Raw genomic sequence first — 13,296 nt, 5'->3', positions numbered from 1 at the left:
GCCCTAAAATCTTAAAAAATATTACTGGGCAATTATTTTCAAAGCATGTATGTGTGTGTGCATGTGTGTGCATTTCCATTAAATTTCACATCTCAACAAGTAGAATGATTTGGGATTCTTGAATATTATGTATTATCTCTTCTTTTTGCTTTCTTAACCAAAAAGTTTGACCAGAAACATAAGATGCTGTAAAATATTATGAAATAAGAATGTGTATCCATCAGAAATAACATGTGAGAGTGCTCATGAAAATGTATACCTGCAGTTGCTCCAAGTCTTGTAACTAGATGAATAAATATGCATGCAGATATTTCTGATTATTTTAACAGATGTCAACTAACCATATTTCCAAAGCTTCATTTAGACTACTACATTAAATTGCTGCAAAACAAACTCACACCAGGAAATGAGTTATAAGGGGATATATTCCTTTGCCTACATGCTGAATTCAATCTCATGTTTCATAGAGATACACTATCCTTCAGATGGATGACCCTGAAGAACTCAAATTTCCTTAGTCTTTAAAAATTCTCCATGTGTTTCCTTACCAACACAGAATATTTGACTAAAACAATGAGAATTTTCAAAAACAGGAAATGATACATAGAAATGTCTCTACTTCACTCTTAGTTATCCAAAATAGTCCATTGACCAGAATATTGATTGCATTGGCTAAGCATTCCAGTTAATCAAGACTTTTTCTTCATATGAAAGTGAAGATAATCAGAGGAAAATCTAAACACTCTGGCCAGTAAACATTGAAATAATGGCTCTGACACTCACCGTATTGCGTATGTAGAAGCTGTAACCATCAGGAAGAGCACCAACACCATGCCGACCCCTGTCAGGCCAGGAACTATAAAAAAAATGTATATAAGTACATTTTAACTTAAAACATACTGAGAAAAAAAGTACAAAAAATTATTACCTTAAAATCCAAAGTACTATGCTGCTCTGTGGGAAGCCCAATTCAAATCGCCTATCTCCTTGTATGTTCCCTCTCAAAAAAAAAGCCTTTTCAAAATTACCACAATTTCAAGGTACTTAGGACAAAGCAGTCTTTCTACCTTTAATGTAAGAGTCCGCCTTAGTATTTTTCAAGTATCCCACTCAGAACGGTGAATGTGTACATACTTCTATAGGGACGTGCTCTACCAGATGTACAAAGATCAAATGTCAGTAATGAAGACAAGAGACAGAAATTAAATATATGTTTAATGGGGAGGCAGGGAGGGGCAGCAGGGAAAAACTTCCAAAGGCATGAAGAAATTTTAAAGACTGAGTGTTAAGATGTGTTCATTGTATTGATAGTGTTTGTTATATATATGTTGATGGTTTCATGGATATATGCAAGAGTCAAAACTTATGAGAGTATGCATTAAATAGATGCAATTTATTATATCTTAATTATACATTAATAAAATTGTTTTAAAGGAGGAAAAAAATATACAACAGGGCTGGGTTCACATGGAGCACCCTTTATTGTTTTGGTTTTCTCCCCCACAGTATTAACACTCCCTTACTCTCTCAGCCCCCCTTTTATGGAACTAGTAGCTGCTTCAGTTTCAATTCTAATAATTTCTTTTGGGATTCACTACATAGAATAATTTTAATGAAAAAATAAACAAAATCTAAAGTTTTCTAAAAACCACAACTTCAAGCGTAGAACAAAAAAATAGTAGATTTCAAGAAAAAAATTATAGTGCTGATGTTTTAAGAACACTTGCAGGCATATTTCCTTAGTATGGAAAATATGCTGTAATCAGGGTTTCTGATATGATATAACATCATTTTTTAACAAAGAAAAAACTGTGCAAGCATGTTGATTTTCAAACTTAATATTGACGTGATAGATGGCTAAAAATTCAATGTTAGCCCATATAGCATATCCAAAATGAATAGCTGATATGCTATATCAACAAGAACTAAAATCACAATAGTCTCATTTCTTATTATCTTATTCCTACCAAATAAAATATCCTGTCTATAAGTTACCATTATTTACTCTTACAATCATATAAGCAACAGTAAGTCCCAAATGCCCCAGCTGAGAGATTCCATCTTAAATCTATATGGAAAGCTACTGAAACAACTGTATCTCCAAAAGCACAGACGTCCCCCAACTTCTCTCCTTGCCAAAGAACCACCTAGGAAACAGAAGGGCCATCATGAACTATAAGCCACTAGCAGAAGCAGACAAGCTGGGAACGAGAGAAGAGCAACACAGGTATGCATCATTAGAATCCCAACAGTTTAGAAACAGTGGAAAATAACATTAGAAATCTCAGTGGAGTGGAAATAAGTTTCTACTTGTAAAGAGTCATATGAGAAATTAAGGAGTTAGTCTTTGTATAATTAATACTTGGATACTTTTTCTTCCTCAGTCTTCCCAATGTACCAGATTTGGAAGCCTAACAAGACTTCCATTTCCTGATGTGCTTAATCCAAATCATCTCTTCTCTACCCTTCTTTCCCAGGGCACTCCCTTCTCCTCATTTTTCCCATTGCCCCAGGTGAGTACTAACTGCCTAGGGGTAAGAGAAGAACAAGATGATTGTACTAAGTTAAAGGACTAATAGTACAGAAAAATGTTACTTACAAAGAACAACATGCCTATAAAATGACCCAGCCTTTCCACTCCCAAGTATTTCCCCAAAAGAAACACAAACATATATCTACATAAAGATTCGTTCAAAAATATTCATAGCCACTTTATTTTTAACAGTTAAGGCCTGTAGACAACTCAAATTTCCATCAACAAATGAATGGATAGACAATTGTAGTATCTGTACCTGGAAAATTAATCACCAGTTTTAAAAAAAATGAACTATATGCAATGACATACATGAATCACAAAATTATTTGACCGAGTGAAAAAAGCCAGACATTCTCCCCCCTCAAAAAATCCCAAAAGCATAAACTCTGTGATTCCTTTTAACTGTGATTCCTTTTATATAATATTCTAGAATATCCAAACCATTCTCCAGTGATAGAAAGCAGATCAGTTGCTAAGAGGAATAAAGGGCAGGATGCATTATAAAGGCACAAAAAACTTTTTGGAATGATAGATATATTTGTCATCTTGAGTTTGGTCTTGATTTCACAAGTGTATACACACATCAAAACCAATTGAGTAATGTAATTTACATATGTATAATTTAGTGTACTTCAATTATAACTCAATACATTTGAAGAAGAAAAAAAAAAGAGGAGGTCTTTCTCTCTGGTTTCAAGTAATTAAAAAAAAAAGCCTTATTTGACCAAATGAATAAATAAATGGTAGAATCCCAGATGGCTCCATGATGTGAAATGTGTGGCTGGAGAGGCCTTTCCGATAATTTTCTTAGGGCTTCATTAAGGTATACTGTGTTTGCCCACAAGGTTTCCCATGTGGTTCTAAGTATGCCAAGGTTAGTTATGGAATGTCTACCAATCACTTCATCAGGACACCTGAAAAAACTGAGTATGTTTAGTGTAGAGGCACAATTTTCAAAGAATATTATCTGAGCATTAATTCCTTGAGGTATTAACTTCTATTACTCAGGTATTCCTTGAGGTATTAACTTCTATTACTCAGAAGTGTAATACCTATTCCTTGAGTCACAGGACACATGAGTATATTAAAGTCCCTGGGAAGTACTAGTACCGAGAGGCCAGTCTAAGTTTGAACAGATCTTTCCTCAAACATTTAACTAGAGAACTCCTTTTAAGAGTGGAACATGGAAAATGTATTGGAAAGATTGAGGGGGTGGGTAGTAAAATAGTTTACGTCAGTCATTTGAAGATGAAGTAGACAGCTTGGCCGATGGGATGCACATTCTGGGATTAACGGTCCTGTTACTGTCCCTTAGAACAAACCCCAATCTCACTGGATCTCATCTGTAAACTTAGGAGAATCAATTCAATGCTTTTTAATATTCTTTCAGATTTATGAAGTTACATTTTTTATCTAAAGGATTCATATTTGCTTTCTAGTTCCCAGAAGTATAAAAAGACCAGAGTTTGTAATTTATAAACAGACCAGATCAATGAAGAAGAAGTTACTTATAATTAACAATGAAAAGAAAAAATTAGGGGTGCCTGGGTGGCTCAGTCGGTTAAGTGTCCAACTCCTGATTTCAACTCAGGTCATGGTCTCAGGGTCGTGAGATCGAGCCCTGTGACAGGCTCCACACCCACCAGGGAGTCTGCTTCTCTCTCTCTCTCTCTCTACCCCTCCCCCTGCTCACGTGCTCTCTCTCTCCCTTGAATAAATAAATAAAATCTTTAAAAACAAATTATTACAGGGGCACCTCTGTGGCTCAGTCGTTATGTGTCTGCCTTCGGCTCGGGTCATGGTCCCAGGGTCCTGGGATCGAGCCCCACATCGGGCTCCCTGCTCAGCTGGAGGACTCCTTCTCCCTCTCCCACTCCCCCTGCTTGTGTTCCCTCTGTCACTGTGTCTCTCTCTGTCAAATAAATAAATAAATAAAATTATTACAATTACAATGGTCAAAAAAAAGGGAGTACCTTAAGAAGCTATGCTTTTGTGTCACTGGAATTAAACAGAAGCTGGCTGATTATCTGGATGCTATAAAGGAGGTCTATGTACTAAGTAGAAGAGTTAAACAACTGGCTTTATTTTCAGTAAATATTCTCTGGGCATCTGTAGTGTACTGTTAAGTGAGGGGAAAAAAATGAATCCTGCTCTAAGAGAAATCCAATTCCAATGTGGAAGACAGGATAAGGAGACAAATGCAACCTAGGGCACTAAATGCTAAAAGAGAGCTAAGTTTGAATGTTTTCCAGGTACATCAAAGGGCACCCTAACCTAGCTTTCAAGGACAGCTCAGCTAAAACCCAACATATTAGCCTCTATTACTACATACATTCCAAGAGTCAGGAAGCACAGGTTGGAAATGACTGAGTTAGTCAAAGCTTACTGGACAAAGTTACTTGCCAAAGTGAAGTACACTGTCTCTTTGAATCCTTCAAGTTATGAAGCGAAATCTAAACTTGTTTCCTTAGAAAGAGACATGCTTGTATGTTTATTCTTATTACTTTTTATCTATGCATATTAGATTTGTTAATTAGTTGCCTTTAAAATGAATGACTGCAGTGTACTGCCATTTCTAGATGAAACTGAGGGATCATTTTCATCCATACCCAGATGTGGTCAGAAATATACCATCTTGTACTCATTATCCTGTTGTTTCTAACATAACTGGAAACACAATTCTATTTGTTTATGAGGATTTTTCTAATTGAAATTGGATGCTATGCATTTTATTCTCATCATACAAGGTATTACCAAATTTGGAAATAATGTAGCAAATGTTTTGAAATGCATGTTTGAATAATCCAATCTTTTAAACTTGTTTTACTTTATAAATTATTTTTCTTTATAAGTTCTTAATTGGATTATTTTTAACATTTCTTACTGAGTGATCTAACTACCATATTTTATGTCACTCGAACTGCCACAGGCTTTAGTTTCTACGAAACAATAAATGTTAATTTCTCAGTTGTAGATTACGTTGAAAAATATTTAAGGACAGAGAGAGAGAGAAGACTCTATGTAACATTATACAAACCAAAATCCAAGAAATATATTAACTAATAAGAAATAGTCTTTATCACTAGAACATCTAAAAACATGCATGCATTCCTCGATCAGAAACAGGATTTTTCCTAGGCACTGCACCTAACAACGTTCAATGATAGCTATGAAAAAGTTTTAGTCATAGACGTATTAGTAATACAAAACTAAATTAAGTCTATTTGTAGAAAACGGTCTCTTATTCCTTGCCATCCTTTGATTCTACTTTGTTCTCTCACCTACTACTTGGTAGGGTCAATCAGATGCCCTCGAAGCTCTGGACTCATACTTTGGGGCTTGAGGCTGAGTTCCAAGCTGGGAACTGAATGACTCCTTCTGGCCAGCACACTACTTCTTTCATGAAATGATGTAGCCTGGGACACCAAAATGAGGCTGATATGCTGATTTGGGGTGATTCCCATTGTTTGTATTGACAGAAATTCCACAAGGGGTGCCTGGGTGGCTCAGTCATTAAGCGGCTGCCTTTGGCTCAGGTCATGATCCCAGGGTCCTGGGACTGAGCCCCGCATTAGGCTCCCTGCTCAGAGAGAAGCCTGCTTCTCCCTCTCCCATTCCCCCTGCTTGTGTTCCCTCTCTCGCTGTGTCTCTCTCTGTCAAATAAATAAATAAAAATCTTAAAAAAAAAAAAAAATATGTACCTAGAGTCCTGCATGCCCTAGGGGGAGCCCTACCTCAAACCTGAGAAGCTCACCTTCCAGTGGAAAAGATTATACACATAAGAATAGAAATTATTCTACAATATAGCACTTTACTATGTATTTTTAGGAACCCAGGCCAACAAAAAAGACCAGCTCTGCCTATCGGAATCAGGGATGAATGTGTGCATGATGGGGCATGTCAGCTGAGACTCAAAGGATGAACAGAAGTGGACTGGGTTAAAAAGAGAGAGAGAGAGAATCGGGTAAGAGTAGACAAAATTTAGGTGTTGCGAGAAGGGAATTACAAGAGTATGATGAGATGCCTAGTACGGGTGAAACGGAGGCTCCTGAGGTACATGGGAAGGTTAATGAAACATACCGTCAGGTCACACAACAGAGACTCTCTAGGATGGAGCCAGGAAATTTATGTTTTTAAATATTATTTCTAGTTAGTCCAACACCACTCATGGGAACTTCTGGGAAACAAGACAGAATGGTGGGGTTTCATACTATATGGAGAGATCACCTGCTTCTATACAGGTATTGATTATACTAAGGTTCATATCTTGGTCATATAAGAAATCTTTTTATATGTTTGAAAACTAAACTTTTTCAAACATTTTACACGTCCCAATGTTTCACCTATACTTGGTGAGGTAGAAAATAATATCAAAACAATGAATTTATGAACCAAAACATACACTGATTCATACATAAGGTTTTGTTTTTCTGTTTTTTCTCCTTCCTATTCCTCATCCAATTCTTAAGGCTTACATAAAAAATATGATTTCAATGAGCAAAGTTGTAAGCAAAACTAAAATTGTGTTCCTAAAGAGAAAACTGTGAAATACTTCATAAGTGGCAAACATCATGCATACATAAACAGGAAAAAAAAAAACATATTTTATAAATCTAAATACATAGTTGTGATAGGGAAGGGGAAAACACCAGAATTATCGCTATTTTCATCTTAAAACTGATTGAAAAGAAAAACAATGCATTTGACAGAGCCATGCCTCAGTCTTATATGCAATCTTGATCCTTAATAGGGTGTTTATGATAGCCAAGCCTTTATGACAGACCATCTCAATGACCTAATCATCCTTATCCCTGAAATAATGTGCTAAAAATCCCCCAAGTGCAGTTTTCTGCTTTCATCCTTATAATTGTACGGTTGAGAAAGAGAAGAATTTTAGTAAGAATTATATGTCAGGACAAAATTTTGAGATGTTTACACGTGCTTTAACAAATGAATAGTCTAGACTGAGATTTCATGGACAGTATGCTTGAGAAGGAAAAGTAAATTACAGATGAAAAAGGAAACACCTTTCAAGAAAAATAACTGATTTTAACGACTGTTTGTTCCTCCTCTTTTTATATAGGCTTTAAGAGCACCAAATGTCCTACTAAATTACTGAGTTATAAGAACTACATCGATAATCAGAGTGCTTGGTGTTTCTTTTCAACACCTTGAGGGTAGGTGCCTATTTCATGTGTATTATCTCCAATACTACTTGCCACAGCCAGGGGCACAAAGCAGGTCCTCAATAACCATATGGCATCACACTGTTGTCACTAGAAGAACATATGGAAGGCAAATGTATTTAGTTACTTTTACTCTTCATTCATTCCAACCCCACTGTTTGCCTTGCCCCTCTGTTTTCGTTGCAACTTATGTTTGGTAACATTTGTTCTGGTTGCAAATTTTCCATGTTCTACTTTAACATATATTTAATTGCTGTGTAGTTTGATGATGCTTATTCTCAAAGATTTCCCTGAATTTTCAGAAAGAGCAATGAATAACAACTTACCAGTTGTGAAGAGAAGTTTTCTAGGATCCTGAGAAAAAGGGAAAAAAAAAATTGACTGAAAAACAAAACATTGATAATGTAAAATTCTACAAGGAATCTGCTGGCTATGATCCATTAGGCATTTACGATACTATTCTCTCAGTGGAAATGAGAAATTCAATCAAGTTTCATAATGTTTTCATGCAACACATGTTCTGGAACCAGGATATTTGGGCTGGAGTCCTGCCTCTGTCACTCACTAGCATGTTTCAGACCTTCCCTAATTCAGTTTCTCAGTTGAAAAATTAAAAATATCTATCCAGGGGTGCCCGGGTGGCTCAGCTGTTTAAGCATCTGCCTTCAGCTCAGGTCATGATCTCAGGGTCCTGGGATTGAGCCCTCCACGTCCAGTCCCGTGTTGGGTTCCACGATCAGCAGGGAGTCTGCTTCTCTCTCTCCTTCTGTCCTCCCCCCTACTTATGCACACACACATACACTCTCTCTCTCTCTCTCAAATAAAAAATTAAATCTTTTAAAAAAATCTAACACAAAGAAGACTGTCCTTCTGAGAAAGAAAAAGCACTGGATAAAGATTCAGAAAATGTAGATTTTCATCCTAATGGCTAATTACAAGCTAGTAGTAGTGGCCTGAAGCCCACTCTTTGACCAATTGAGACTCAATATCTTTGACTATAATGTGGAAATATTAATATATACTTTGTCCACCATAACTGCCAAACTGCACCTATAAGATGTGGAGACAGAATCAAAAGTGATAAAATATGTAGGGAGGGTTGTTGCTGTAAATTCAATGCAAAGAATACTAATTGAATACTTATAATGTTTCAAATACCATGCAAAGTAGTGATGATACTCAAATAAAAAGGACAGGTTCTTATTACTCAGAATTATAAAAAGTAATATTGTTGGTGTAATCTGTCCTTTACACTACATCTCTCGTGGTGAAATGGACCTTAGGCAACTCCCTTTCTATCTTCTGGAAAACTGAGGTCAATCCCCAGGAGATTTGTGGATTTGTTTTTCATCCTAATGGTGCTCAATATTGCACAACTTTGGAAATTCTTTCTTAGGCCTCCATTGACTTTGGAGTCAGGCCACCCTATATCCAAAGTGGGAAGCCATTCATATGAAATAATTTCAGAAGCCTTGAATAAGGGCCACTTGCCCAGCAATAGCTCTTCATCCCACTGGGGCCAGATGACTTCTACCTCGGCCATTAGGAACGCAGCTCAAGGATGACCTAGAGGAACCTAATATATAAACAACCAGTGAAAATACAAGACCAGCTGAACAAAGTGGTAATACCAGAAATATGAACAAATAGCTGTGGGAACTCAGAAGATGGAACAATTCCTACTGCCAGGGAATGGAGATGGAATGTGAGGGTAAGAGAGAGTTTTGCAGATGACAGGATGAGGCAGATTCGGCTAGGTCATCAAGAACGTGCCACCCAGGAGCTAGAGGGTGGGTCACTATAAATCTGGAGAAGACAGAGAGTACAAAACACAGGACAACAGGGTGCATCTTTCTCAAAGACAAGTCACAGAAGACTATGTGTTTATGCATGCAGTGTGTGTGTGTGTGTATTTTCATCCTCCTCTAGCACACTGACGCCTACGAGGGGCTCAAAAATATTTATTAAAATAAAGAAGAGAGGGAGGAAAAAAGAAAGAAGGAAGGAAGGAAACAAAGAAAGGGGAAATACAAATTAAAACAATGAGTTACCATTTTTCATCTGTCAGATTGGCAAAAATTAAAGAAAAACAAAAACAACTGAGGGGCAGATATAAGCATTCTGACAAACTTGGTAGAAGTGGGTCAACCAGTGAAGCCTTTTTGGAAGGCAACTTGGCAACATCCATCAAAACTAAAAACGTACATACCTTTGAAACTAAATTCTACTTCTAGGAATCTGCCTAGTGGAAGCATATAAAAAATTAATTTATTGGAGTGTGGTTCATAACAGAAACTCAAAAACAATCTAAACATTTGTGAATAAGGAAAGGGCTAAAAATAAACTATTGCACATTAATATTAAGAGAATGATAGATCTATACTTTCTGATACAGCAAGCTACAGTCCATGTAACTATGGAAACAAGAAAATTGCTGAGGAACAGGTTTCATAAAATGCCTCTCAAAATATAAGAGAACAGAAAGTTATTAACTGCGGCTACTTTTGGAGGAGAAGGTTTCACTTTTAAACTTCTTGAGGGTTTTAAAATATTTTATTTGGGGCACACATCCTTCATAAAATGAAAGGAAATAACTAAAAACCTAAAATGATTAAAATTTTGGAATATTTTACAATATTCCAAGTATACAACATTAAAATGAGAGAACCATTTTAGTTCTTAAAGACCCAAGATGACAAAAACAAAAGAGAGAAGCAAAGAAGGAAAGATAAAGAGGAACGTGCATGGCAGATGTAGGAAGCAAGGAAGCCCATGTGCTGTGGGCTGAGGGGGAGAGAGAAATGGGGGGGGAGGCAGCAGGAGAAAGACATGGAGACCGACCTGGTTCTGGGTTCTGGAATCATTACATATGAAGAGCTTCCAGTGGCATGCGAAGGAGCTGGCTCTGTCAGTGGCTCTTAATGCTGGGTGCTCACCCCCAATTAGCTGGTGAACTTTCAAGAAATATCAATGCCTGACCCCAACCCAGAACAGTTTAAACATATCAGCGTTTTTAAGGATACTAGCGTCTCATCAAAGGACTTATCAAAGACTGCTTGCTATTTTGGTTTCGTGATTTGTTTCTGTGTTCATTGTTAGTTTTCCCTTTGTTTTGTTCCGGGAAGGAGATCTGAGGACAAGATGAAGTCCTGAGCGACAGAGAGCTAATCAGGGCTGTATATGTGTTCATCGTGCTCTCACCCAGCACCCTGCACATACAATTTCATCTCATGGGTGGCTTCCCATGGAGAAAAGCAGCCCTAAGTCAGACGCTGCCTGCTACAGAACTGAACTCAAGGTCACCTATTTCAAGGATTAAAACAAAGCAGAGTAACCATTAAAACTCAGTAATATTTTTAAGTCAAATAAACAGATGATCCAGGATCCTTAAAGAGTCAATCTGCTTTTCTGCCCTTCCTGCGCCCCCAAGTGCAGTATCTGACTTATTAAAAAAAACTTGTGCCCTGTAAAGACACTGGACAGTCTCCACTGGATGGGAACCAGGCAATACTGCTGGGAGGCAGAAGGCCGGCCTGAGTGGCTGCCATCCGAACGCTGCAGAATATAAAAAGGAGACACTCTCGAACTCCCATTTTCAGCAGGAGAGACTGTGAAACAGTAATTACCTATATTTTCTATTGAAAAGGAACAAAACTCAACTTGACAACTGCATCTTAAAAGCACTCAAAAGGAGCAGCAAGGTACAAATTTTCCATGAAAACCACAGACCTTCATTAGCTCACGAAAAGTGAAAGAATGAGAAGACAAAGACCACCCACCTCATCTCGGTATCTTGCTGCATTCAGTTCAGCAAAATCCTCACTGTAGTTCACTGAGAAGTTGAGGGCATTCACCAGATGGGCAGCCACGTGCACACCTGTGGAATCACACGGGGCACAAATCAGTGGGATTTTCATATACACTCCGTGAAGAGGACGCCTTTCCTCTCCCTAAGCTAACACAGTGTCAAACTTTGACAGCTACCTGAGCAATAAAATATTAAATTGCAAGGGGAAATTTTAAAGACACAACAAGTCTTGATTATAGACAGCTGAGTATAAGAAATCATGTAAAGAAACTGAATTTTCAAAGGCTAGAATAAAATACCTCTAGCAAGTCAGGGTTAGGAAACAACACATGTCAGTGTGTGATAATATGCCCATGTATTTATTTATTTAAGCAGCTCCTAGATATTTGAGTTTTTCTACATTTTTCCCCTCTCCTCTAGCTCCAAATCTGTTATAGGCCTTGTATATTTCACTGCCACTCAACCTAAAATATAGGCCCACTGAAAGACTTTTAGCCAGTTAAAATTTCTCACAATAAATTCATTAAATTCACATAAATTCAAGAAGGAATTTCCTAAATTTCCTAACCCCCACAGCAAAAGTCTTGGTAATCACTTCATTGGGATTAAAAATTCAGGAAAATAATAATTACCATTTAATAATCTACCCACACTGGCACAGTAAACAGAGAGCTCAACAGACGCGGAGCTCACAGAGAAGATGGAAGTGTTAGTATATTAATAGAGAGTTGAAGACAAATTCATTTTGGCACAGCTAGGAAAAAGGAAAATTATCTTGAGGAGGCCAGACAAGGAAGGAGCAAACGAACTTGTACATTGGATGAGAATATCTTCTCCCTTCCCAATCTCTTCTTGTAGGTGAAATAAGGTTCGGATTAACAGTACATTACAATGTACTAGAAAGAACGACAGATAATTAATCGGAAATCTGGTTTTCTTGGCCACACTGCATGCTTACCAACACCCTAGGTTAACTCTCTGTAAAATGACAATGACAGAAATAGGAGACTTAATGAGATAAGTGACCTGAAACTGGTTAGTGAACCATTACAGTCTATATCAATACAGGGTATGTAGTTATTCAACAGAAAACTTGTGTAGAAACTGGAAAACTTCATGGTTCTCTCCAACCTAGCACATGAGCTGTAGATACGCCAAGAGTTCTGAAGGACTCACAAACACAAATAGAAGTGAAAGAAGGACTGGAATGCTAACTAACTTCAAGGTTGGTTAAAGGATTGATAAGCTCCTGCCAGAATCAAATTAGAGGAAGGAAAAAGGTCTAATAAAAAGTGGACAGGAGAGAGCAGCTCGGCATAAGAGATCTGTAACCTACAATGGTAGAAATAATAGATTGACAACAGACCTATTCACAGAGACCTGGCAGGCCGGAAAGGACTAGCATGATAGATTCAGAGCACTAAATGAGAAAAATATGCAGCCAAGAATACTATATCCAGCTAGGCTGTCACTGAAAATAGAAGGAGATAAAAAGCTTCCAGGACAAACAAAAACTAAAGGAAATTGCAAACACGAAACCAGCCCTACAAGAAATATTGAAAGGGGTCCTCTAAGCAAAGAGAGAGCCTAAAAGTAACATAGACCAGAAAGGAACACAGACAATATACGGTAACAGTCACCTTACAGGCAATACTATGGCACTAAATTCATATCTTTCAATAGTTACCCTGAATGTAAATGGGCTAAATGCCCCAGTCAAAAGACACAGGGTATCAGATTGGATTAAAAAACAAGACCCATCAATA

The 13,296-nt window shown here is 37.4% G+C and overlaps 1 protein-coding gene across 1 annotated transcript; it reads right to left on the bottom strand.

The window, feature by feature from the left end:
- Nucleotides 1-164: 164 nt before the first annotated feature.
- On the bottom strand, nucleotides 165-12,460 carry LOC145718941 (NADPH oxidase 4-like). The gene is made up of 3 exons (XM_081810440.1): nucleotides 11,502-12,460; nucleotides 8,049-8,076; nucleotides 165-856 (listed from the first exon to the last, which is right to left on the bottom strand). Exons 1-3 carry the CDS (start codon nucleotides 11,637-11,639, stop codon nucleotides 780-782), a joined length of 243 nt encoding a protein of 80 aa, XP_081666566.1. The 5' UTR covers nucleotides 11,640-12,460; the 3' UTR covers nucleotides 165-779.
- Between the last annotated feature and the right edge of the window lie 836 nt (nucleotides 12,461-13,296).

This window comes from Leptonychotes weddellii, unplaced genomic scaffold (genome assembly GCF_054177405.1).
Source record: "Leptonychotes weddellii isolate Sample4059 unplaced genomic scaffold, ASM5417740v2 HiC_scaffold_2598, whole genome shotgun sequence".
In the NCBI taxonomy this organism is placed as follows: domain Eukaryota; kingdom Metazoa; phylum Chordata; class Mammalia; order Carnivora; family Phocidae; genus Leptonychotes; species Leptonychotes weddellii.
Note: the sequence above shows the minus strand (reverse complement) of the source record. Positions and strands in the feature narration are given on the sequence as shown.

Excerpts from the sequence above, each read along its gene's own strand:
- LOC145718941 (XM_081810440.1), bottom strand. The coding sequence starts at position 11,639 with ATGAAAATCCCACTGATTTGTGCCCCGTGTGATTCCACAGGTGTGCAC. Across the intron at positions 8,077-11,501 it reads CAGCAAGATACCGAGATGAG|GATCCTAGAAAACTTCTCTT; the intron begins GTGGGTGGTCTT and ends CCTTTTTCTCAG. Across the intron at positions 857-8,048 it reads AAAACTTCTCTTCACAACTG|TTCCTGGCCTGACAGGGGTC; the intron begins GTAAGTTGTTAT and ends TTTTTTTTATAG.